This window comes from Leopardus geoffroyi, chromosome D2 (assembly GCF_018350155.1).
Source record: "Leopardus geoffroyi isolate Oge1 chromosome D2, O.geoffroyi_Oge1_pat1.0, whole genome shotgun sequence".
Taxonomy (NCBI): Eukaryota; Metazoa; Chordata; class Mammalia; order Carnivora; family Felidae; genus Leopardus; species Leopardus geoffroyi.
Genome location: NC_059334.1, coordinates 86472727 through 86499768, shown reverse-complemented (window position 1 = coordinate 86499768; position 27042 = coordinate 86472727). Strand labels below are relative to the sequence as shown.

The window sequence follows — 27042 nt, the reverse complement described above, 5'->3', positions numbered from 1 at the left end:
TCATCTGTTGCAAATTTCATGGATTTTAGGAAATGCAGACAGAGCTGTCGCAGGGCGATTGGCAGAGAACTCAGGTCAGGGGTGCAGCTGTCCCGTCAAAGCTTGGCCCCCATCGAGCGGAAGGACAGGCCTGCTGAGCCTTGTGTTCTGGGCGTGCCCCTGGGGCAGTCCCGTAGGCGGGACTCGGACATCTGGCCAGCCCTGACCCTGGCTCCCGGGGCCCAGGCTTCTCCCGCAGAGTGCTCAGGTCCTCTGTGCAAGGTTCCCTCCTCTCTCCCGCTCCCTCTCCCTCAGCTGGACATGCTGATAAGAATGTCTTTGTGCACATGTATTTATCTTAGGAGCATCTTTACAAGCGTTTGTATTGTACAGATGCGTATTATTCGAACTGCCGGGTCAAAAGGTACATGCCTTTTAAATTTTCCTCCACAATAGCCCAGCTCCCAGACCCACTAATAGATTCTGCACACTTCTGCAAGCACCAGAGATCATCCACATTTGAATTTTAAAACCATTCTTTGTTTCGACTGGCGTTTTTTAAGTTTTGAGTGAAATTGAACCTTTTCACAGGTTTATTGGCCATTTGTTTTGTTTTGTATTCCGTGACATGCTTAAGTCTTTGTCTCTTTTATTGAAATATATGGAGTGTTGTAGATATCAGCATTTGGGCTACAGCACGATTAGAGTATTTTTTTCCTCATCTTTTGATTTTTTTTCCATAAAAAATCGGTCCTGAATTTCTTCTGATTGTACTAAGATATACGTAACTTGGCGTCTGTCTTTGTAACCATTTTTAAGTGTACGATCTGGTGGCATTAACTTCCTTAATATTGTTGTACAGCCATCACCACATCCTCCAAAGCTCTGTCTTCACCCCAGACAGAAACTCCGTAACCATGATCAGCGAGTCCCGTGACTTTCTTCCCGCAGCCCCGGGAGCCTCCCTTCCCCGCCCCCCATGGCTATGGACTCGCCGGCTCATAGGCCTCCTGCGAGTGGCACCAGGCGGCCCTGCCCCCTTAGTGTCTGACTGGCTTCACCGAGCTTAGTGTCTTCTCGGCTTACCCACGTAGGCTGTAGCCTCTGTCGGACGTTCATTCCTGTTTCCAGCCCAATAATATTCCATCGTGTGGATGGACCCATTTCCTGTCCGTCCGTCGGTTGATGGGCGCTTGGCTGTTGCCACCGTTTGGCTACCGTGAATTGTGTTAGTATAAACGTCGGCACACAGATATCTGTTTGAGTCCCTGTTTCAGTTCTTCTGTGTCTATTCCGAGGAGTTGAATTTCGGGCTCAAGGGGCAGTTCTACATTTGGCCTCTTGAGGAGCGGCCAAGACTTCTTCTGTCACAGCAGTGACGCTGTTTTACGTTCCCAACACGGGGGTCTTCCCATCCTTCTCTATCCCTGCCAGAACCCGCTGATCTCGTTTTTATCGTTAGTATCATTATCACTGCTATTGTGATCACCACCATGGAGCATGTAAAGTGGCGCATCATTCTGGTTTTGACTGGCGTTTCCCTAATGGTTAAGGGTGTGTAACATCTTGTCACGTGCTTCTTGGCCACGTGTATGGTTTCTTTTTTTTTTTTTTAATTTTTTTTTTTCAACGTTTATTTATTTTTGGGACAGAGAGAGACAGAGCATGAACGGGGGAGGGGCAGAGAGAGAGGGAGACACAGAATCGGAAACAGGCTCCAGGCTCCGAGCCATCAGCCCAGAGCCCGACGCGGGGCTCGAACTCACGGACCGCGAGATCGTGACCTGGCTGAAGCCGGACGCTCGACCGACTGCGCCACCCAGGCGCCCCACGTGTATGGTTTCTTTAGAGAAGCGTGCCTTCACGTCATTTGTCCTTTCTATAATTGGGTCGTTTTTGTCTTAGTTTGTGGTGTTGTTGTGGAGCGGGTCTGGGTGCTGATCCCTTGGCAGATACGTGGTTTGCAAACATTTGCTCCCATTGTGTGGTCACAGTGTCCTTTGATGTACAAACGTCTTTAATTTTATGAAGTCCCATCTCTCGCGTTTTCTTCCTTCTATCGCCTGTGGTTTGGTGTCATGGGTAAGAAACCATGACCAAATCTGCCGTCGGGATGTCTCCCTGTGTTTTCCCCTAAGAGTTTTCTGGTTTTAGCTCCCACATTTATCTCCCTCATCCGTTCGGAGGTCATCTTCCTCGGGAGTGGTTTCTGTCCAATTCTTGTTTCTCGTGAATGGGCCACGCTTTCCTATTTCTTTGTATGGGTTGTAATTTTTTGTTGAGAACTGGACTTTCTGGGTTTATTACACGGAAATCCTGGAAAACGGGTTCTCCTATCCTCAGGGGTTTCTGGTTCCTGCTTGTGGAGGACTGGAGGCATCCATTTGTGAGTTTTCCAAACGATTTTCTTAAACGTGTGATCCTTGCGTGTGGCCTCTGGAGTTTCTGCTCCGTTATTATCTCTGTGGTTATTGAAGGCTGGCGGCTCGTCCGGGCGGCTCTGCGGTCTCATCCGAATCCAGAGCTCAGTGGGCATCCGGAGGAGCTGCCGACCCCAGCGCCCCCCGCTCTGCCGAACGCGTGACCTTCCTTCTGGTCTTGTACTGTTAAAGGCAGTCGCGGTTACGAGTATTTTCCTTTACGGCGTCTGGATCCTGTGTCTTGATTACTTTCCTCACGACGAGACTATCCGCAACAAACCAACAAAAGATCTTTAAAAAATAATCGATAGCTTTATAATTGTATGACCTCATTCTTCCCGAAAAAACTCCTGATTTTTCACGTCCACCCTTTGCCCTCCCTCAAGTATTTACTGGAGTGGAGCAAGGGGCATGGTCTGCCTCTGCTCCACTTGGTTTCTTATTCTGGCCACACCTTGCCTGCTCCCCGTCACCCCCGTCCTCTCTGCCTAAAAGGCCAGCAGATGGCAAAACACAGTCCCTCTCTTTCTGCGAAACCTGGCTGCAGCGTCCCCTCCCCCCAGGCGCTCTGGGAAGGGGGTGCACCTTCAGACACCCTGAGATGCAGACGGGCAGGCTCGCAGCTGCTCTGGGGTCACTGAGGCGGAGCCCCTGGGGGACCCCTGTCCCTCCCCGGGGCAGAGGGGCCGGGATCCAGTCCTGGCGTCTCAGGTGCAGGGGTCTGGCAGGCATGGAGGCAGGGACAGGGGAGAGTGGGTACAGGGGTGGACAGGTTGAGTGTGCAGGGCTGGGGTGCCCGTGGGCCACTGAGGCAGAGAGGCCGGGTGGGGAGGACAGGGTAGGGGCAGGGAGGTGCGTGTGCCTTTTGGGGCAGCGGCCTAGAAGGGCTGACTGTTGGCGCCCTGGACGGGCCATGTGGGAAGAGAGTGTGGAGCGTGAAGATGGTGAGTCCCCCCCATATCAGCTGGTGTCACAAATGCTCTCGTCTCTAGACCTGGTTCTCAACCAGGAGGGGGCTTCTGTTCCCTAGGGGGTGTTTGGCAGTTTCTGGAGACATTTCTGGCTGTCGCACCTGGGACCCGTCCCCCCTGCTACAGGCATGTGCTAAGCAACCTGCAGCGCGTCCAGCCCCAAGCGTCACCAGCGCAGGAGGCTCCCTGTGCGAGGGCTCCCGAGGTGCCACTGAGGCTGCCGGGGCTGAGGTCCCGGACCACCCCTCCCCACTGTCCCACAAGGAGCCCCGCTCCCCATCTTCATTTGGACAATGTCCGTGTCTGTAACGTCTCCTTCCTGGGCGAGCCTCTTTCAGAAGGTGCTTCCAGTAGGTTCTTGGCAAGCGCCCACTGGTCCCATGATGGCGTAGTGTAGTGCATGCAGCTTGGCATGGGTGGCTGTGCGTGGGAGGAACCCCAACCAGGACGAGGGCTGGGCTGGGGCAGCCGGGAGCTTCCAGAACCTGACTCTCTCCTCCTGCAGGCAGCCCCACACTGAACATAGAAGCCTATGAAAAGGTGGGAGGCGGAGGCTTCGCTGGGATTCCAAACAGCGCATCCTTCGTGGCCCCGTTCTCATGGCAGAGCCTCCCCAGGAAGGGCGGAGTTCAGGCAGCCAGGTGGGCTGGGGGACGCGGAGACCGGGGATGCTCCACGGAGCCCAGCCCCTGCACCTCTGCCCACACGGGACACGGGCACGAGAAAGTGGTCTCCTGTGCATGATGGACACAGAATGAGAAGCAGGGCAGAAATCAGTTGTAACGCCAGGGAGCGTTTGGAAATCATTCATCTGTCAGGACTGAAATAATAATGCTCTGGAAGCATCCTGATACTCATTTTTCCTCTTTCCCTTTTGGAGACAAATAAGAAATGCTGAAGCACCTTTTTACTTTCTCATTCCAAAAGCTCATCAAATATTTACAAGGCCAGCCTCCTCAGGATGGAAATGGGGGCCTGTCTTCAAAATCAATTTGGGTTTTTGAAGACGCTGCATGGCCAGTAGTGAGGTACATGCCGTGTGCAGAAGTGGGGTGATTCACGGAGCGCCTGGGTGGCTCAGTCGGTTAAGCGTCTGACTTCGGCTCAGGTCACGATCTTGCAGTTTGTGAGTTCGTGCCCCGCGTCGGGCTCTAGGCTGACAGCTCGGAGCCTGGAGCCTGCTTCGGGTTCTGTGTCTCCTTCTCTCTCTGCCCCTCCCCTGCTCACGCTCTGTCTCTCTCTCTCTATCTCAAAAATAAAGAGGGGCACCTGGCTGGCTCAGTCGGTTAAGCCTGGAGCCTGCTTCAGATTCTGTGTCTCCTTCTCTCTCTGCCCCTCCCCCACTTGTGCTCTTCTCTCTCTATCAAAAATAAATAAAATATTTAAAACAAAAGTGGGGTGATTCACTGCAGTGGACAGAGGGGGGACCAGGTCTCTAGGGTCACTTGTGAGAACCTGCAGGGGCACGTGACACAGAAGGGCTTATCCAGGGCCTGAGTCCCAAGGTGCCGGCGGGGCAGGGGGGTGGGGGTTGGGTGACGCCCCCCTCCCAGTCTCCAGCCTCTGGCTTCTCTGGACGATCTAGCAGCCTCTACACACGGGCGGCAGCTAGAGATGCCTTCTCCGCACGAAAGAGAATCAGATCTCTCTTCTGCCGGAACACAGAGCGAGTACCAAGGGAAGGTTGGTTCCAGGATTTGGTATCAGTCTTTGTGGGAAATATGTTTCCTGACCCTCCAGCTGACTCCGCTTGGAAGTGGGGGCTGCCCGGGCTTTGCCAGGGTGATGGGCGCTGACCGGCAATCTTGTTAACTTGGTTTTCTTCCAGCCGACCACAGCGATGGGTCGAGGCCTGAGGATGGCAGGGAAGACCCAGACATGAGAACCAAGAGGAACCGGTAGGTGACGATGCCTTTTGCTCGTGTGTCTCTCCTTAGTGGGTAGTTGGGGGGTGTGGAGAGAAAAGGGATCGTTCTGGCCCTGCCGTGTGAGCAATGAAGAGGTGTAACCAGTGGACAGGCAACAGGGGGTCCCAGGTTCCTCCTCAGTGACTGCTCCGGGTGCCCTGTGCCTCGGCAGGCAGGTGCCCGGGAGGGCTCCAGGCACCTTGGACACTGGCCAGCGTTGGCCCGCACTGGCCCTCCCTGGTGCCCACGTGCTCAGCCCTGGCCTGGCACCCGGAGCCCTGAAGGTGTGGATGGAAGGTGCCAGGTGTGGGGGGAGGAGAGGACACCGTTTTGCGGGTCAGGCAGGTCTGGGGCTGGAGTTGGGCGCCTCTTGCTTTGTGACTTGGGCAAAATAATTCCATCCTGACCTCGGATTTCCCACCTGCGCGAGATTGCGGAAGCTCCCGATGGCAGCGTAAGGTGACAGAGGATTGGGGGGGGGGGGCGTGTGACTGTGGTCACACTAGCGAATACACAGCTCTCTGTGCTCGTCACCCTGTGGCTGTGGTGCGGGACCCTCCTCTGACTGCTACCCCCGCAGCCCCTCCTGCTGGGCCGGTTCCGTGGCTCCTTTCCTTCTGACCCCCACGTCAGGGGTGAAGCCCGGGTCCGTGTGTCTAAGCCCCTAGGAAGCGGGCAGAAGGCGTGGCCGTGTTGTCCGGCACCCGCCTCTGGCAGAGAAGGAGGGGGATATAAAAGGCCACCCGTGAAGCGTGAGTCACGGGCCGCTTCCTGAGCTCAGGGGGTGCCCATGTCCTGCCAGAGCCCGGCCCTCATCGTGGCCCAGTGGGTGCTCCCGGCCACGCACCAGCCGCCCCCTTGTCCCGCCTCTCACGGGATGGCCTCGGCCGGCGGCAGGGATCAGCGTGCCCCCGGAGGGTGAGCACCGTGGGCACGTTCTCCTTACACAATGTGCCTTAGAACCCGAGCACGGAGGAGGCAGGTGCTGCAGACAGAGCCCAGCCCCCACCCTGCTCACGCAGAAAAGAGCCTCACGTTTGAAGTCATTCTGAAAGGAAAGCGTTTCCGACGAGTCTCTGGACACAGAAACAGTGCAAAGAAGAGCTTCGTTGTGTGGACAAGGGAGGCAGATGGCCGGGTGGGCGGGCTCCAGCCTGCCATCGGGGCTGTGAGGGCGAGGGAGACCAGGGGAAGGTGCTGGCTAAGACTCCAAAGCCAACTTGTGAAAATTGGTGGTTTTTTAATAGCATCACAACGGAAAGTGTGATCACTATAGTGGCAAAGAAAAATCATCGTCTGTGTATCTGAGGAAAATAGACCTCACATCACTGATCTATGTGTTTTGGTGAAAACCATTATCTGTCACCATTTTCATGCCACCCAATTCTTCTTCTTTTTTTTTTTTTTTAACATTTTAAAGATTTTCTTTTATAAGTGATCTCTGCACCTAACATGGGGCCTGAGATCAAGTCACATGTTCCACCGACAGTCAGCCAGGGGCCCTTCTTTCACCTGATTCTTCTTTGGCCTTATGTTGTAGTCTTAAAAATACACTCTCAATATTATTTCTACCAAAAAAAAAAAAGAAAAAGTGCCTTAGAAGTACGACTCCCGCAGTGACACCTGTTTACAGTGATGAAGGAAAATGCCGTCTTGTCTCAGCCTGTGCCCATCCCAGCCTCTTCAGCCCTTAGGGGTGGCGTCCTGGCAAAAGAAGGTGGGAGAGAGGGAGGGAAGGAGGGGGAGGGAGGGAGGGAGAGCGAGCGCTGGGCACTGGGCACCTGACACCTGACCCCCAGTCGGGATGGGACTCTTCTCTGGGACTGAGGACGGACCAGTGAGGTTGGAGACCCAGACCTGCAGAGTTAGCCCTGTGTGGTCCCTATTCCTTTCATGTCGATGCCTTTGGGTCTCTCCCTATTATGCACCCCTTAAAAAATCGTTTTGCTGACCAGGGCCCAGGTATGTTGTAATTTCAACTGATCACAAGCAGATAGCACAGAACTTTCTAGAAACACTGCAGGGGATGGTGAGCACTGTCCTCCCCAAGACAGGGGTCTGTCTGGATGCAGGGATGGCTCCTCCCTGGGATGAAGGGGACCAGGGCTGCCGGTCGGCACAGCCAGAGGCTCCCTGTGGCCACGTGCCTTTCACGGGGCCAACGGCTCCAGGAAAGGGAGTAGAGTGTCATGTCTTGGTTTTTATGTTTAGACCATGGGGATCAGCCAAGCCGGTCTCTGTTGGTCTTTGCATACATGTATCCACGATCTGAAAAACAAAACGAGCTTCCCGAGGCACCAGAAATATGCACACGGAGCCACCATTTGATGATGTTGGAGTTGGGTTGGAGGAGACGCTGGATGGGGTCCAGAGTAGCTGGGACATCTGCCTACACGTGGCCCCATTTCACTCATGTTCCCATGGGACTGGCCTTGAATTCTGATCAGCTGGCATTCAAGTAACGTCAGAACATTAATTTTGGTCTTACTCATCTGAATGATTTCCGCAAATGAGCACCAGCTTTGGAACAGACCCAGAAGCTGTGGGCATTGCTGCCCCGGTTTCCTCCTGCAGACTCCTTCCCCGGCTGCGGGTCCCTGTCCTGGCCATGCTTTTCTCCCGCTGAGCTCTGGCAGGAAGTGCTTCCTCTGTAGTGAATGCAGCTGGACTGGGCTTCTAGAATATTCCACCCGTCCTGGTCATTCATCTCTGAGCCATTTACACAAACCACATGTTCTGTTTGGAAGGCTCACTCCTGTGCGGTTTTTCCAAACTCCCCCCACAGCCTGATCTGCGTGTCATTTGCTCAGAGCTGATCGCCCTGGGCTGCCAGACCACCGGCATCTCCGTGCACCGTGTCTGTCTTTGGGAAGGTTATTGTCAGTGAGTCCGGGCTTTTCTCGAGCTCCTGACTGCGTTTGTGTATTTTCAATTGGCGGATTCTGGCATAGCTATTAAGAGAACAAGCCTTCAGAGGACCTGCTGAAATCAGTCCCTTCTGACCTACCTTTATTGTGTAACTAATGAAATTTTTCGTCATCAAGAAGCGTGTCAAATCCTCCTACGGCGTGTGACTCAGCAGCCGCCATGTTCAGGAAACGTTGGACGTTGCTTTCTGCTCCTGCGTTTCTTCCAAACCCCGACACGACTCGTATACATCTTGCACACTCTTCCACAGATGGAATTAGCTCAATTGTTCCAATAATTCAGGTCTAGATGATACTTTTCCCAAAACTCCCTGGGAAGAGAAATACTCCCAGTGACAAGCTTTCAAATTACTGAAATATTTTACATGACCTGGTGAGCAGTTTCAAGTGCCTTGTCATTTACTACTTAACGGGATGCGCCCATGACATGTGACCCTGCATCTTCCCCGGGACTGGGAAGTGGGAAAGTGATTGTGTCTCCCTGTTTTGTCGTTTTGTGCAGTGTCTACGGGTTTTGCCGGTTTCTGGTTGAGTGGTCTTCTCTAAGTTCAGACATGCTTTTCACATGTGCGGTCTATTTTAAGAACTTAGGATTTATGTCAGGTAATTGAACGGTACTATCTCAAGGATCCAGCGAATGTGAGTCATATAGTTTAAACATCAGAATGAAATGATCCACAAGACACATTAGAGAAGAAATTGTCAACGATATGTGTGGCTTTTAGCTCTTTCACAAGGTGCCTGATTTTACCAGTTGATGGGCTGGGGGTTCCTCCTCACTAACGGCTTCCTGGAGCATGAAAGGGTGGCCTCACTCCTTCAGTTACCACTGGCCCCACAGCTGTGGCGCAGATTTTTTATCCTGTGGGTGACCAAAAGAAATCTCTTGGCTTGGAGTATTGCTTATTTCTAAGTTCGTAACTTTTGTAGTTTGTAAGTTTGGGGATGCCCAGTTGATGGCTTTGGGTAGAAGGGGTAAAGTTGGCCTCATCCCATAAAAAAGTCGCATCAATAGGGCGCTTTCTTGGGGTCGTGAGCAGCGTGGGCTGGAGACCTAAGAGAACATTGAATCGGTAGGAAGTGCCCGGTCCTTTTTCTGTTTGCCCCAAGTACGTCCCGCATATTTTCTCTTGGCAAACCAACGTGGCCAAGGCACGCCCCAAGCAGGGCCTCTGGACAAGGCTGGGTCTTGAAGGATCTTTGGGGTCACCTGAGGAGGTACCCCCATCCTCCATGTCCACACATGATCCCGAGGTGCCCCGCACAGAGCCGTGAGGTTATGATCTGTCTTCCTGGAGTTCTACACCCCACCTGGGGGCAATCTAGGGCTGGGACAATCCATCTAGTACGAAAAAAACAGCATCCAAAAGACAAGCCTAACATAAAGTGTGGAGGTGTTGCAGACACTGCCCCTGACACTGTTCCCCAGTCAAGCCCGTATCCAGACAGAGCCAGCTGTGGAAGGTGGAAGGAAACCCTCCTACCGCAGTCAGAAAGCCGCTGATCTCCGGCGCACAGGCAAGCGATTATCAGTAAGTGTGGGCAGCGGCGGGGGCATCATGCCACAGAGACAACCAGGAGCCAAGCTCTTCCTACGTACTGGGTTTCTCGAATCCCACGGAGGTTAGCTGTTGAGAAAGTGAGAGCATCGCCTCTTTGAAATGCCATCAGATAATGCTAGAAAATACGTGGGCTTAAAAATAAAGTTGCTATAAAACTGTATCTTTAATCGGCCCTGATAGAACGAGAATAATCCGCATTCCAGGGTCAGGGTGGGAGTCTCACGTTCTTCTCCAGGCGACTCCGTAAGATAGGACAGTGCGTCGTCTTTCTGTGGTCTTTGATGAGCATGGAAAACAAACGATTAACGCTCACTGCCCTTCTGCTACTCTTCATACGTAATTCATGATTTCAGCTGATCAGTGGGGTCTGTATAGAAACCTGTGCCACAGGTCACTAGAGCGTCCCACACAGGTTACCTTGTGACAGCTGCCTTTGGGATGGAGTGATCAGTTGTGCTGGGATTTCACTGTCTTTTTGAACTGGAACACACATATTCCTGCCATTTATTTTCTCTTCAAAAAGAATTATAAACCTCTGTGTTTTTGAAGGGGTGACCAGATACCAGCATTGGTAAGGAGACCCGTGTTGCACGCCAGCTGCACGCAGACGCGGTGGGCGCTGCCCCTTGCCTTGGGGTGAACAGGCAGACTTCTGCTGTCACCCGTCACGCAAGGGTCTCCCATGGAGAGATCTGAAATCCGGCCTGCAGGAGGCCAGGCCAAGTCGACCGGAGCCCTCACCTCCCCCCCCCAAAGTTCCCTCGCTGGCTCTTCGTCAGAACTCTCAGCCTACCTTTCCTTCCTGGGACTCTGGTCTGCCATCACTTACCTTTGCGCGGGAGGGCTGGCCGGGGGTCTCCGGGGACCTCTGGTGCTGCAGCAAGGTGCCTGAACTCTGAGATAAAACTGTGGTGTCTGTGATCAGTCTGTCTTCCCTCACATGGGGAAGGGACTGCTGGAGAATTTTCTTCCACGAGGGGTCCATTCATGCCGTCGAGAGCACACCCACATGCAGGGTGCACAGGAGACCCTGGGGACCTTCCCGGCCTGCCGTGACCTCCTAAGTGCAACGTGGCACCCGCCCACAGGCAGGCCAGCAGAGAGAAGCTAGGTTCTGGCCCATGCATCCGTCAAATGCTAAGCACCTGCTGTATGCGCTGCACTGTGTGCCCGGGCCCCCGGTGTCCTCCAGGTTTCCCCCATCTGGGAGCTTCCCATGGCCCCCATCTCTGTGGTGGGATGGACACTTGAGGGACAGGATGAGGCCCACGTCTGTCAGATGGTCATGCATAGGAGGCCTGGGGCCCCCCACGGAAGGCCATGGCTCCTGGAGAGACAGACAGAGCGGATGGACGGACAAACAGGTGGCCACGTTCCCAGATTATAACAATCCTTGGCTCTCCCCCTTCTCTTTCGGGCGTGCGCCGAGCAGATGCCCAGCGCACCTGCTGTGTGGGGCCCAGGGACACACAAACACTTGGGTGTCGTTTTCTGTCTCCGGCAGCTCTAGCCCAGGAAGACAGGAGTGTTAAGGCCATGCCAGACGGACCCAGCATCCCAGACGCTGCAGCGCGGCACCGCTGGGCCAACCGTATTTCCTCCTTGGCTTGGGGCACCCCGGGGCCAGTTGGTTGCAGCAGAAATGTCTCCGTCCTGGTGCCACCATGTCGGCACTCCCCACTCTAGCCCTTGATCCCGGAACCTGCCATCCTGTGTCTCTGTGCTGAAGCTGCCAGGTGTACGATAACCACGGCTCAGCTGCAGCCCCCTCCCCTCGGCACGGGGACCGCCTGCCGCCCCTGCACTGGGGCCGGGCACAGTCGCCAATTCCGGTCTGTCCCTCCGTGGGCATCTGGCTTCTCCTCGGGCCTCTGCATGACAGAACCACAGCTGTTGTTTGATCTGAGTCCCTGCCCAGGAAGGGAGGGCCCAGCTCGGGCGTGACACGGGCCATCGACACCGGAGCTGTGCCCGTCTGCATTGCCTTCCCTGAGAAAGCATTCAGGGGGTCCCTGCAAGGCCACGCCGACATTGGATGGTGAGGGAGGCAAGGCGTCATCTGAGTCTCAAACAATCAGGACTTTGACAGGCTTACCCAGGACGGAGGAGCCCGAGGAGACGTGTGGGGTCTGGGTTCACGCTGGCCTTCTCTCCTTCCACCACGATCAGCCCTGGGGGCCTCCCCGGGACCCCTGCGCAGTGCCCTCTGCCTCCCGCTCCCAAGGGAGCTTAGGACAGGACTGCTCCTGGAGATGGTCTTTGATTTGAGAAGACAGTTTCAATTTCCACCTCTTCCTCAAAATTCCCACTTTCAAACTCTCCGTCTTAAACGGAATCCAGGGAGTTTCCCATCCCCAGACTCCTCTCCATCCCGCTGACTGTGGCGCACCCAGGGTGACTGTCCCTACCGAGAGGTCATCGCGGCTACAGCTGCTCCCCAGAAGCCGCTCGAACGAGCAACCAAGCATCAGCAACCCGCATGCGTTGCCTCGATTGCAGTCAGGATGTCCGAAATCACTGCAGCCCTTCGAAGGGGAAGTGGGAAATGCGCTTTCTGCCTCAGCAGACGTCATTGTGCGGGTGCGCCCGACTGCCAGTGAGGGGAAGGGGGTGCGGCCTGTCTCCTGCAGCCCTTCCGTCCAATCGACTTGACCCTTACGGCGGCGTGATGGCGGTGTCACGGCGGGGACACACAGAGACGTCGCCACGTGCTGGCCCACGTCTCACCTCCCTCTTCTCCAGACTGGCCGTCAAGAATTTGGGCTCCCTCCCTAACCCCAGGAGGCGTATGCGTGTGACAGCCCGAGGCAGCTTTTTCTCTTGTCTCCCGTGAGCCATCATGTACGTGCTGCGGACCTGGGGAAAGTAATGGGTCAGCTCTGCGCCCTCTGACGACCGCGTCTACCGCGAAGAACGCTCAGCTGGCGGGAGGCAGGGGGAGGTGGCTGGAGCAGCGGCAGGGCGGCGTTTGCCTCTATGGTGACAGACACAGAGCAGGTGCGGCCTCAAGAGGATGGTCCGCGATGAGGGCAGGATTGTGTGCAGGGAAAACGCGGGTGAGGTCAACTCAGCGGACCCAGCCCTGAGTTCATCCTTCAACTTTTCAACGGGGCCAAGTTCAGTATAGAAAGCAGAGCAGGACATCCGCCCTCCGGGGCCACGTTCCCGGCCTCAGTAACGTCACGGCCAGTGCAGCTCACGTCTGGTCTGTGCTCCCCACTCAGACTATTTGGGAACAAACCCAGGTCTCATATAAATTCCGTTTGGAAGTATTTCAGGGCGCAGGACTAACATACCAGATTTTTAGAAGTTATCCGTAGTCACGCCTGAAAACAAGCAGCAAACAACAATTCCTTAATGTGATCAAATCACCGCCCGGACATTGTTCAAATTCCCTTGATGGTTTTCTTTTCTCTTACTCTTTTCGTTTTCACACCAGCGTCCGAGTCAGGTTTGCTTTCCACACCCTGCTGATCACCTTCCTGAGTCTGTTTTAATCTGCGGTTTTCTCCTCTCCTGCCCCAGTTTGGTTTTCTTCATTTGCTTTGAAAGAAATCAGCATTTCCCCCGACCCAAGTCCCGCATCCGTGTCCTCGCGTCCGTGGGCTCCACCGCCCCTGAGCTTCTGTGCGTGCAGCCACAGGTACAGGCCGTCCCAGCTCCGGTCTGGTCCACGTTTGGTAAGAAAACCTTACGGCAGCACTGAGCTCCCTCCGCCAGGAGCCTCAGCATCTCTGGTCACCTGTCTTTTTGTGACGTGAGCGGGTGATTTGTGTAGGACTGTCATTTCCGTAAGGGTTGTTAAACACCAGTGTGTGTGAGTCGTCCCATTTTATTTGCACCTGCTGAATTGAACACTTTACAAAGAGCAATGGCCTCATAAACTTTTTGGTTCCCTTAAGTTATAACCCAGATAGAAAACAGGATAAAAGCTGGATTCTTCCCCTTCCAAGCTCATTGTCAAAGCCTTGTGCTGACTTGGTAGTGTCCTGCAAAGGTGATGAACTCACGATGAGTTCCCAGAGTTAAACAGTTGATGTGTTTCCACTGTTACAGGTCCTGTCCTTTAAAAAACAAGGAGCTTGTTGGGGCGCCTGGGTGGCTCAGTCAGTTAAGTGTCTGACTTCGGCTCAGGTCATGATCTCATGGTTCGTAAGTTCGAGCCTTACGTCAGGCTTTGTGCTGACACCTCAGAGCCCGGAGCCTGCTTCGGATTCTGTGTCTCCTCCTCTCTCTGCCCCTCCCCTGCTCACGCTCTGTCTCTCTCTCTGTCTCAAAAATAAATAAAGAGGGGCATCTGGCTGGCTCAGTCGGTTAAGCGTCCGACTTCCGCTCAGGTCCTGATCTTGTGGTCTGTGAGTTTGAGCCCCGCGTGGGGCTCTGCGCTGACAGCTCGGAGCCCAGAGCCTGCTTCGGGTTCTGTGTCTCCCTCTCTCTCTGCCCCTCCCCTGCTCACGCTCTGTCTCTCTCTCTCTGTCTCAAAAATAAATAAAAATTAAAAACAACAACAACAACAAAGCGCTTGTCCCTGTCTTGGTGATTGTTGCTTGACTGCCCCGGGCATGAGATGTACCTTTTCAAAATGTAGGTGAACATCTTTTTAATACGAGGATATTTTCTTGAATTTGTGGGTTTTTTTTTTTAGAATTTGTCCCATTTTATCCTTTGAGCCTCCTTACTGGCCACTCCAAGGACACAAGTAGGTCTTTGCCTTTCTATGTCACTTTCTTTCACATCCTCTTTGTACCTTTCCTGGTTTCTTTAGGTTTTTCCCTCTCGTTCTTATCTGTTAATCTTAAGGCGTGTTTGTGCGCCTTCTGGTTTATGCTTCATTTCTAATTTGTTTCCCTTTAATTTGTAATTTCCCGCATCATCCAGCTGTCTTTTCAGATCTTTATTTGGTGCAACAACATGCCCTTTTCCCCCTGAATTATCTACTCTGATATATGCTGTGATTTTATAACCTCCACCACAGCCTTTGAAAAGTGAGCTCATTTTCGGGGCACCTGGGTGGCTCAGTTGGTCGAACATCCGACTCTTGGTTTCGGCTCAGGTCACAATCTCACGGTTCGTGGTTCGAGCCCCGCGTGGGACTCTGCACTGGCAGCTTGGGAGCTGGTTGGGAGTCTCTGTCTCCTCTCTCTCTGCCCCTCCCCGACACGTGCTGTCTCCGTCTCAACATAAATAAATAAACTTAAAAAAAAAGAAAGAAAAGAAAAGTTAGCTCATTTTCAAGTGGTTGGTTACTATTTTCATCAGATTCTTGGCTGACTTTGGGCCTTGTTCCTTCTGTCTGCAGGGGCATCATTGTTCTCTTACTCCTGTACATGGGGTTGCACGGTGACATTTTTCTGCAGCTTGAGTGAAACGAGAGGGTGCTGGGGAGATGGTCCAAGGCGGCATTCCTGGTCACCGGGCTCTGGAACACTCCCTCTCATTGTCGTGACACAGGGATGTGCCCCTGTGTTTGGAGCCTGTCCACGGTGCCCCCCACTTTCACCCTCCTTTCCCTTTCCTTGGTGTCTCTGTGTAATTCCGATAAGTTCACGCCATTTTCTCTTTGTCCTTGTCCCGGGTTTTAACCTGAGGGACCCTTAGCTCGCAGGCCCGGCCACCATGCTGGCTTCTCTGAAGCCGGAGCCCCTGCAGGTCCGGCCCCACCCCTTCCGGGCAGCCGCTGCCCCGTGGCTGCCTCTCAGCCCCGGGGACACGTCAGGCTCCCTGGGCCTCCGCCACCTCCCTGCTTCCTGGGGCCGTCGCTGATACCCGAGGGCCCGCTGGTGCCTGGGGCCTGGCTGTGCCCGCCACAGTGAAGGTTCCCAGGGAAGCCTCCGCCCTACTTGTGAAGACGTCGTCTGCGGGCTGTCTTCCGCGGTCCTGACGGCCTGCTGTAGCGTGAGGATTTGGGGACACTGAGAACTTCTCTGCCTTTGCTTTGTTTCACATCAGGAGGTTTTCCTGTGGTTTAAAGCTTCAAATGTCCAAGAGTCTTGTGTCCCGAGGTGCGTGGGATTGGGCTGATGCGTTCCTTCTGGTGCTTCCCCAAAGTTCTGTCGTGACTGTTGCAATACAAGTGACACAACAGCCTCCGTGGGCCCCGGCCCACGTCCCCCAAGCCGAGGACGCCCCCCACCCCCCGCAAGCCTGGGCGTGCTCAGGATTCAGCATGGGGCCACCAGCCCCGTGCAAGGAGGAAACGCCTGCTCGAGGAACAGCGAGGACCCATCCGCGGGCCCCCTGTGCTGCCACCGTGTGAGATCAGGTCCTGGGTGCTGAGGCCTTGTGCGTTCCCAGATGAGACCACACAGGATCCGCTGAGGCGTTTGAGGACCCCCAGCTGCTGGGAATTTGGTCCGATTTCTCCAAGACAAGCACTGAAGCCAGGACAGCATGGCACCTCACGGAGCTGGGTCGTGAAGCGGGACTCTACTCAGAACCTGCCCTTTTGACAACCAGACCGACCCATTTCTGGAGACAGGGGTCTGAGCTCTATGCAGTCCAGAATGGGGCTGTCTGCCATGAGCCAGAAAACAGCCTTCAGCAACTGCTTTCCACGGAGGGGACCTTGGCCTTCGAGTGCAGAGATGGCCTTTAGGCTGACAAGTAAGTCTGCAGCTGGCACCCCTCGGTCCCTCCGAAGGCCGTGGCCAGCAGAGCATCGTGTGGTAGGAGGTCCTGGCTGGTAACTGGCAAATCGTAACTGTGTGCACAGAAAGGGGACGGCTGAGTGGTCAGCCTGCCACAGAGGGGTTGGCTTTGGCAGAGCCATGGTGCCTGTGCTGGTCCCCAGCCCACACCCCCCTGAAGGTGTCATCGGGGCCAGAAGGTGGGGCCGGGCGAGGAGACACACAGAGGTTTGCCGGGGGGTCCGCAGTCAGTCAGGCAGAGCAGGGCAGCGCTGAGAACCCGAGGTCCCAGGCCCGGCCTGGAGCCTGAGTCCTGCTCCTCCGGGCACACCTTGTGTCCCTATCAGCCTTGAGCCTCACCTCTGTGTGCAGGCAGGGACAGCCATATCCCTGTGCTCCCACGGCTCCTCACTCCATCCTGCCCGGGACCGGTGCTGAGGCCCCGCGGCCAGGATCCTGCCCATGGCTGCGTTTCATCCGGGAGAGGCGCCCTGCTCGAGGCCACTGCTGGGTCCCGACCATCCGCACACGAAGGGCATTGCTGGAAGAGCCGGCACCCCTGCACCCTCCCACCCCGTCAAGGGACCTGGAGCCCACCCTGATCGATGCGCCGGTCTTCTGACAGTGGCCAGGGGCACGCTATCACGCTCGGTGTCAGGGCTAAAGACCAGAGAATACGCATCTTTCAAAGTTCGCCTGATCTGAAGACTATTTGTTACGACCACACAACATAATGTTTGAGGCCCCACAAGGCAGAGGTTCACAGAGACTTTGATTCCTGCAGAATTTCATATTGTGTCTAACACCAGAGTTACAGGCTGGCAGTATTTTGATGATGAATTCCCAGCCTTCTTTGCCAGGAGAAAGAACAAGTTCTCCCCTTCTATTAAATCAAATAAAAGATGAGACATCATCCAGCCACATAGAGGACTGGATCCCAGTCTTCGGAGGGTTGGGGTGGGTGGTCAGAGGCTGCCAGAGACAATGAAATTGAAGAATCATCATTACTGTTACCACCACTATCACATGGCACCATCCTCATCATAGCCATCACCACATCACCACATCACCACCATCACCACCACCATCACCACCATCACCACCACCCTCATCACCACCACCATCACCACCATCACCACCACCACCATCATTATCATCACCACCACCATCACCACCACCATTATCATCACCACATCACCACCACCACCACCACCACCCTCATCACCACCACCATCATCATCACCACCATCATCATCACCACCATCACCACCACCATCACCACCATCACCACCACCATCATCATCACCACCCTCATCACCACCACCATCATCACCACCACCACCATCACCACCATCACCACCACCCTCATCACCACCACCATCATCATCATCACCATCATCATGATCACCACCACCATCATCATCACCACCACCACTATCATCACCACCACCACCATCACCACCATCACCACTACCATCAGCAGCAGCAGCAGCAGCATCAGTACTATGTATAGAGCAGCCATTGTGCCAACTACTTTTCAGGCATCCTCTCAGTTTTCCCATCTGTAGAGTGAGGATGATAACCATGTCACCCTGTAGCACTGGGATTGAATGAAGTGATGTAGGCAAAGTAGGAGGATAAGGTTTTACACACAAAATGTCAACAAATATCAGGTATTCATATTACTGCATTTAATTCTTACAACAGATCTTAAGAGTCAAGTACTATTATAATTCCAATTTTACAGATGAAAAAAAAAAAGGAAAATGATGATGCTTGTCTGAAAATACACAGCGTGTTTGGATGAAAGTCCAAGTTCAAAGACAAGTCTGTTGAGATCAAACTATTAATGCCCAACAAACGCTCTGCCTCCTATGTCATCCCTACAGTGTAGATCTGCCCTCCTCCTCTTTCTCTTCCTGTCCTTCCCTTTCCCCTTCTTCTCTTTTGTCTCCTCTTCCCCTCACCCATTCCTCCCCCTCCCCTCCCTCTCCCCTTCCTCCTCTTCCCCCTTTCTTCTCCTTCTTCCTCTTCCCCTTCTTCTTCTTCTCTGTTTTCTTCCCCTCCTCCTTCTCCTCCTCTTCCTCCGTGTTCCTCCCCTTTTGAGGACAAGGACTATGAAGCTTGAAGAGACTAATGAATATCCAGAAGACAGTTACCGTGAGCCATGGAAGGGTTCTAGTCTTGCCTGGGTCCTGAAGCGTTGCTCTCAGCCACTTCACGTGGCACAGAGCGGTGGATACCAAACCACAGGACATTTACAAAACAGCCTTGTTTTATGAATTCCTTTGACAACTCTTCTCAGAGAGAACAGCCATGCATTCAGAAGGCTTACAAAAATGTGTTAATTACATCCAGACAAATTCGAGAGGAAACGCTCAGAAGGGCACCATTCTGTGGCTGTAAGAAAGACGTCTAAAGACCACAACACCTGTCCCCTTTAGGAAGTGAGACCTGAGGCTCTCCTGCATTTAACAATGCAGGGAACAAACTCAGCCACAGAATCTAAGTCAACAGTTTAGCCACTGCCTTCTGGGCACCCAGCACGTGCCTAGGGCTGGAGAAGAAGACATGAACAAGTCCTCATGCTGCATGCAGGGACGTGCCTGGCAGCCAGAGAGGCAGATCCCCAGGTGGCTCCGACAAAAGCATCGTGTGTCCGGCCCACCTGCTGCAGGAACCCCACACCTGCGAGTGCAGAGGAGAGAGCGGCTCAGTCACTCAGGGTAAGGTATGGCGTGCAGGCCAGGTGACCAGATGGAAACCAAGCCAGGCCTGTGAGCGGACAAGGGGCAGGAAGAGCAGATGTCAAGATGAAGCGTCATGGCGAAGGCACAGAGGTGAGACAGCCATGAAGACAGGAGGCAGGTGGACCGATTGGCAGCCTGAGGAGCTGAGAAAGCACGTGGCTCTTCTGTGGTGATGCCACCAAGAGGCTCACAGGGGACACCTGCGTGGGCTGTGGGCAAACAGAGGCATGTCCTGGAGAAGCTGAGACCTCTCTGCACAAACCAGTGTGAATGTTTTAGAAAAAAAGCCATGACCCAGGCGGTCTCCATCCCTGGGAGAGTGAGGTTGGTGCGGTGCTTCCTGGGTTGGGGGGCATGTCGGCACCCCACTTCACACACAGGGAGACCTCGGGCCCCCGATTTCCAGCCCGTTGCTTCTTCGTTGACAAAACCTGGACCGTCCTGGAGGGTGTGGCACTTTCCTGCCCAGTGAGGATGGACCTGGTTATGGGTTTAATCGTGTCCCCCGCCCCATTCATACGTTGGAGTCCTAGCCCCAGAACCTCAGAATGGGGCCTTATTTGGAAATAGGGTCATTGCAGATGTAATTAATTAGGATGAGGTCATTAAAGTGGGCCCTAATCAAATGACTGGTGTCCTTTAAAAAGGGGGCCATTTGGACATGAATGCACATGGGGGAACGCCATGGGACCACGAGGGCAGAGACCTGGTGGCTGCCTCTACAGGCCAGGGGACACCAGGTATAGCTGGTGAGCCACCAAGCCAGGAGGGACTGGGGACAGAGTCTCTCGACCTCTGAAAGGCACCCATCGGTGATCCTGGCTGAGTGCTGCATGGTTGGGGCGGTGGGGGGGGTCTGCCATGAATGACCCAGGAGCCCAGGAGCTATGCGGCCTGCCCTGGCCACCGGGGGCGACACAGCAGGCCCTCAGGCACACCTGCTGACAGAATGAAAAAACCCAAAAACCTGTGCCTGCCTTCTGAGGGTGATTCTCTGAGAGTTACCTGGTGTCCCACACTCGAGTCTGATCATAACTGCCCCCAGTCGGCACAGACCCCACAGGTGAAGTCCAAACAAAACTGCCTCCACTCCAGACACCAGCAGACGGGGCGGGGGGGGGGGTCTCCAGCCTGTCCCCACTTCTGTCTGACTTGGCTGTAAATCCGGGGGTTCTCCTAACCTCTCTTCAGGTTTGATGATTTGCTAGAATGATTCACAGAGCTCGGGAGAGCACTGTACTTCAGGTTGTGGTTTTATCATAAAGGGCACAACCCAGGAACAGCCAAACGGTAGAGATGCATAGGGTGAGTTCTGGAAGGGTCCTGGGCCTCTGTGCCTGTGGATTTGGGGTGCACCTCCTTCCTGGGACACTGGCCCACCAGCCAGGAGGCCCCTCCAAACCCACTGGTGTTAGTATATAGGCAGGACAGATTGAATCACTGGCCATGTGACCGAACTCGACTTCCAGCCCCCTCCCTTCCTGAGGGTTCCAGCCCTCTTTTCACGTGCTGGTGTTTCCAGTGGGCCTGGCCCTCCCTTGAACTTGTCTGAGGGCACACCCCGAGTCACCGTGTCTCGTAACCTCAGGGGTGGCCAGAACGGGCTCCTTAACAAGGACACCCCAGTCACTCAGGAAATTCACAAAGAAAGCAGGGACAAAGACCAGACAGCCTTTATTACCTGATGGAACCACCCCTGTCAGCTCATCGCCCGGCCAGCCGGCCCTCGGCAGAGTGTGGCACCAAGTGGTCACTGGTTGCAGACGATGGTGGTAAAGCAGAAACGCCATCCAAGCTGCCCTCCCCCTGGGAAACGGACCCAAGGACAAGGAGGGAGAGAGAGGTGGTTTAAATGAAACCAGGGTTACTTGAGACAGGCCACCAGCACCTTGGAGAGCACCGCAGGCTGGCCGTCTCATGCAGGGACCCCAGTGGTGGCCGTGGCACGTGCAGACACAGTGCTGCCAGGACACTGCTCCCGCCGTGGCCACCCCCCTGCCCATCGCCCACCTGGGAGAACGCAGGGTCGCCGCGGGGCGGGGCTGGTGGGTCCCTCCAGAGGCCACTGCCCTGGGCACTTCCTGCTGCACGTTCTGTGACCATCTGGATGAAGATGTGGGAGGCCTCTTACCAAATTTATAGTCAAAACCAGGAGGCAGAGCTAATCTATGGAAGAATCCAGATGCTGGACTGTTTCACCAGGACTAAGCGAGCAGGATCCCATTTGCATCACAGAATGGAGGTGCTTTGAGGCGTGTCAAGATCGTCTTGTCCAAACCACCTGGTGTTACCAAAACGAGGTCCAGAGAACTTCCATAATTTGCCCAAGAGTTTGCAACAAGCCATCCCCACAGAGGCTCAGAAGCACGTTGAATTCTTCACATCCACGTGTGGCTTCTTCTCTGGAACCGGGCGTCGGCCTTCACCTCCCTCCCGCTCCGGTGCTGCCATCGGGGCAGCGTTACGGTGAATGCCTTCTATTTGTGCACAGCCTCTCGCGTGATGGTGTTAGAAGGGGGAGGGGAGGGGAGAGGGGAGGGGGGCGGGTGCTCGGAGGGGTTCACAGGTTATCTCACGAATCCTCACACCTCGGTGAGGTGAGCACTGTCATCGCCCCACATGAGGACCCTGAGGTGTGCGGACCTCAGTCCGTCGGTGCAAACCGAGGTTTGGCCTTTGATGCGTCCAGCCCCATGTGAGCTTCCCCGTGGGGTGGCAGGATGATGGCACACTGGCGAACGGACACTGGGGTCAACAGCGGGTGCCTCAGACGTGCTGAGCACCATGCCCCCCAGCGCGCACCTGCTACGGTGACGGTGCCATCTCTGGGCCTCTTCCCCTCCTCTCCTGGAGAGAGGCGCGTCTGCGAGTCCGAGGTGGCCTCTGGGCACACAGCAGATGTGCAAAGTCCTGCGGCCTGAGCTCCCTCAGCCTCAGATGAGCTCATTAAAGGTTGTCATCCACAAAAAGGAAACATGCCGCGTCTAGAGTCTGGTTGCACGGAGCATGCGTCTGGTGAGTTTTACCAAATAGCCTGCTGCCCTGTGCACATGGGCGAGGTCGGCAAACCCTGTCGCTACAGACTTAGCGGCCGGGTGGACACAACGTGTGCTCACGTACACAGGCCATTAGCGGTTCAGCTAGGCAAGCTCAGTAGCAGTCAGAGGGCAGAGGGAGCCAGGAGCCAGGGAGCTGTCCCTCAGAGTGAAGGGACCCCAGCACCGCGGCCCAGACTTGGGGACCCCTGCTCTGGGGGAAAGGCTGGGCAGGACCAGGCCCTTCTCAACCTATGCACTTGACCTGGACGATTTCCCAAAGCAGGGTGTCCACCTGGCGAGGGGTCTGCCATGCGGCAAAACTCTTTCCGGATGAGAGGCCTTTCCCACCCACCCGGCCAGCACGACCTGTGGGCACCAATTACCGTGTCCTTGGGGTTTCTGCCTCTCGTCCCTGGTGATTTGGCCTGAAGCTAGTTGTATCCCAAGTACTAGAATTTGCTTTTTGGTAAAGGTACAACACGCATTCAGCCATGAGACTATTAAAAATATATTTAGCAAGTTTGCATTACTTTTGACCAATTCTAATTGAACCGATAGCTTCACAATATGGAAGGCACCCAGCACCTCTGAACAAAGTATTGTGTTGAATGAGCAGTAAAGTGTGATCATTGCTGGGCTTACAACGTTCCTATTAATCTTATTTCAAGTTACAATACGTGTCTTGTTTCCACACTTCTATTTTTAACTAATGAAAATTTATTACAAAGAACTCCTAATTATACCCTTTGGATTATGATACAATTGCAAATCCACTGGTAATTTTCTTTTTCTTGAAATTCCACATAATCACATAAGCAGCAAAGAATGTAAGTTCTCCTGAAATAGTTGGTCTATAAATAAGATTCCCTAATGGGCTGAGCCAATGTTTTTTTCTTTTTTTTCCCTTCGCACATTTTGTATTAGGTTGGATTAAGCCATTGTGCAATGCTGGTGAGTGTTAGACATAGAACGTTGTATATTCTCGGCACATCCTGAAGCCGGTAACTAACGGATTTCCGCGGTATCTTGGATAGACAGTGATGGAAAAAGCAGGTGTCAGGAGGCAGGGACCACCCTGGTCCCGTCCACTAAGTGATGGTGTGACCTTCAGTGGGCCTGCCCCCTCCTCCCCAAATGCGTGGATGGTGGAGATTTGCTGGACAAGCCCTCGCGGGCATCTGTCCTGTGCGATGCAGGGCATTTAGCAGCGCGTCCGGCCTCTACATCTGCAGGTGCCAGCAGCGCCTCCCCGGCGGTGATCACCACCAATGTCTCCAGGCACTGCTGGGTGTCCCCCAGGAGTGCAGTCCCCCTGGGGGGGGGGGCACCGTGCCGCACCTGTGTCAGGAAGCCCCTCCCTGTATCTGGCGTAAGTGACTCTCGCTGACTAACTCCCAGGGTAAGGCTGGGTTTGCAAAGAAGCAGGGACGTGCCGTGCTCTTGAGGGGCACATCCTCTGCTCTGACGTCTCCATGTAGGTGCTGGCGGGCTCACAGGAGGTGCTGAGTCCAGGCACTTCCCAGGGGACTTCTCTTTACAGTTGCTGGTCTAACCTGACCAAAGCGCATCAGAAGTGAAGGTTCTCTGAACCAGGGGGTCTCGGGACACAATGGATTTGCACCCGTCCTTGCGGGAGTCACTGGCCGTGGGACCTGACTGTGGGGAAGCGTGGGGCAGGGTGGGCCAGAAGGAGGCCCAGCAGACGGTTCCGTGGGGTCAGAGCACGTGGCTCTCCAGGCCGGGGCAGGGGGAGAACATGCCTCAGGGCAGAGCCCAGGCTGTGAGGCGGGGCAGGCGCGGCGGCTGGACGGGCTTGTTCCCGTCGGGGAACAGAGGGTGAGAGGGGCATCTCAAGAGAGCCATGTCTGCTGTTCCCTGAGCATCTTGCAGCAACGAATGCCCAGGTGTTTGGGAAGCAGGTTCCCAAATGCTGCTGGAATGAGTTGTGGACCCGAGAGCACCATCGAGCGGCCGGGTGTGTAACAGAAGGCAGGTGCCAGGTTGGTGCTTCGCGAGAGTGGGCTCTTTCCTTCCTCTCGGCCGCCAGCCTGGTAAAGGTGGCTTGTTGGATCCCCTGGTGCCCGCCGGGCCCTGGCTTGTGCCCGCTGCGTCTGGGCGGTGGCTGTGGGCCGGGGGGAACCGGAGGGAGGGAACAGCTCCAGGGCTTGCGGGTCCCACCCTGCACCGATCCCTGCGCAGACTGCCTGGGGTGGGGGTCGAGTTCCCCCTGTTGTCACTGAAATCTCCCTGTCGGGCCGGACCCCGGGACGGCGTTTTCTGTACCCAGAGTGTCAACGGATTGGTCTCCGGTAATTGTCTTCCTGCATTTGTCCAAAAGGAAGGTCTTCCCTGAAACGAAACAAACCGAAACAACAGGAAGAGAGCCGGGTGTGGGCTCCCGTGGTTTGTCAGGTGGAAAGGCTTCTTCACCTCCTCTGACGGCCGGGTCTAGGCGGTGAAGCGGTGACTCTGGGCTTCCTCCCACCTCGTGGGCCCTCGCACGCACCCACCGCTGCCTTGGCTCCCTGCCGGCGCCCCTGGGGTCAGGGTCTCAGCCTCAGCTCTGCCCCAAACGCAACAAAGCAGTCTTCGCCCCAGAGCAAAAATCGCCACCTTTGCTGGGCTGTCTGCACCAGGCTTTGAAAGGTTCTCAGAGTGTCTGCTTCTTAAAGAGTTTCCTGGGGGACTTTTAGGGGTTGGCAGGTGGGTCTCCGAGGGCACGGCTAACTGTCTGTGTCTCGTGCCCTAAAGGACAGAAGGCCACGCGAGTCCTGGGCCAGAGGAGGCAGAAGGAGCGGACAAGGACACCAAGACGCCACCTCCCCAGATCCTGCTGCCGCTGGAGGAGCGGGTGACCCACTTCCGAGATATGCTCCTGGAGCGAGGGGTAAGGAACCGCTTCGGAGACGTGCTCCCGGAGCGAGGGGGCGGGTCCCGAATGCAGATCACGGCTCCCCTCGGAAGCCAGTCACCGAGCGATCGCCCCCGCAGCCCGAGGGACGCTTTTCCTCCCGCACTGAGTGCAGGGAATCGGGCTGAGTGAAATTCAGGTGCCAAAAGACTTGAGGCTGAAGCGACATGAAACGGGGCCCCTGCTTCTGGTCTTGAGGGCTGTGGTTGTCGCCCGGCCCCCTCCCCCCTGCTCATGCTGGCCCCGGAGAGGCAGATGGGGGACGGGCACTGGCGTTGTGTACAGACAGCACCTGTGTTGATAAGCTTCCTGCTGGAGCCCGGCCAGGTCTCGGGGTCCGTGCACCCCAGAGGGGCGTCCCCTGTTCTAACTTGGACAAGCCGGGACTGTCACACCTGTGGATCCGTTCAACTATTTTTAGTAAAATGAGGATGTCTTCATTATAGTTGACTTGTGAACCCTGTTTTGAATTTAAGAGAGAAACATTTTAGAACCAGATCTCCTTCCAATGACTTTTATTTCCAGCTTTGGCTCTTGGGTATAAAATGAGTCGGCTCTAATAGCCCAGTTGGACTTCTTCACAAAATGAGGCTGAACGTGGTACCGGGGGCCCTGTGTGGTGGTGACGGTCACGGACACTCTGGTGGCCTTGGGAGGCCTGGCACAGGGAGCAGATTCCCTCCCTGGTCGATCGCTGTCCCCAGGCCGCCTCCTGGGCCGGCCCCTCCCAACAGCAGGTGCCGCGGGCCCTGAGGCCGGGTGTCGGGAGACCCCACCTCCCCCGGAGCGGGAGGTCGAGCAGGGCTCCCCAGAGTGAGGCTGGCATGAGGCCCTGGCGATGCAGGGCGACTGGGGCGTGTCAGCTTTAAGTGTTACAGGTAGGAGGGAGGTGGTCCACAGCGGGGGCCTCTCTTCCTTCGCACCATGGGTTTTAACGTCTGCATCACTTCATTGGTCTTGGCATTCACTTAGAAATGAAATACGGCCCTTGGCCGTGAGGGCCTGGAGGGGGCAGTCGCCTCATGAAGTCAAAACCGCGGTGAGGTGTGCAAAGCCCAAACTGGCACGGATGCGAGGTGACACGGCCGTGCCGGGAGGGGGGCCGGGGGCACAGGCCCGTGGGGGCCGGCCTGTGTGCGCTGATGACGACGGGTTACTTGAACAGACGCGATGTTCGAACCTGCATGTGTTGGGCTGAAATTTTATCTTCAAAAGGATGTCAGTTCCTGCCTCCCTCTGCAAACAATTTTTTCAAGACGTTGAGACCCTTTGGGGAACAAATCCTGCCGTGTGCAATGGCCCGGGGAGCAGTGGGCCCCCTGCTCCTGCCCGGGCGGCTGCGTATCTCCAACGGGACAGGGAGAGACCCGCTGAGCCGGGACGGCCCTCACTGGGGCCTCGCTCTACTCTGGGCCTCGTCCTGCACTCTGCTCAGCTGGGCCCGCTGGGGACGCGGGCCTGCGGGCTGCTTCCCCTTCGTCCCGGGGGGTCCCGGACGCTGCCAACAGCATGTTTATGCCGTCACCGCCACCCTTGGGGCTGCTCGGGTTGTGACAGTCCGGCTGGCCTCATGGCCCAATGTCACCACCGACCACCACCCTGCCCTGTCTCTCCCATGCCCTGCCCGCCTTCCACTCTCGCCTCAGGTCCCCTGCCCTGTCGCCCGTCCCCTGGCTAACACAGGATGCCACATGACTGTCCTGTGTCCCTTCCACATTGTCCAAGCTGCCGTGAGAGGCCTCAGCTCCTGCGGGGTCGGGACTGCCTGATGCTCCCTTGGGTCCCCAGGGCCTGGTGTGCAGCAGGCGCTCAACGACCTCCCGAGATTCCCTCAGTGTCCACGTGGACGCCATCTGGGACTGGGCTATGGTGTCGCCGCACGTGCCCCCTGACCCGCTGGTCCTGGAGCCCACCCGCCGAGCCTGTGACGAAGGGGCTTATCTCCGAAGCA

At 55.4% G+C, this 27042-nt stretch overlaps 1 protein-coding gene across 1 annotated transcript in view; it reads left to right on the top strand.

Moving 5' to 3' along the window:
• Positions 1-27042, top strand: part of TCERG1L (transcription elongation regulator 1 like) — a 196755-nt gene that overhangs the window by 150205 nt on the left and 19508 nt on the right. Inside the window, exons 8-9 of the mRNA XM_045439269.1 lie at positions 5199-5268; positions 24932-25067. Coding sequence (XP_045295225.1) covers positions 5199-5268; positions 24932-25067 — 206 coding nt within the window. The remainder of the gene's footprint in view (positions 1-5198; positions 5269-24931; positions 25068-27042) is intronic.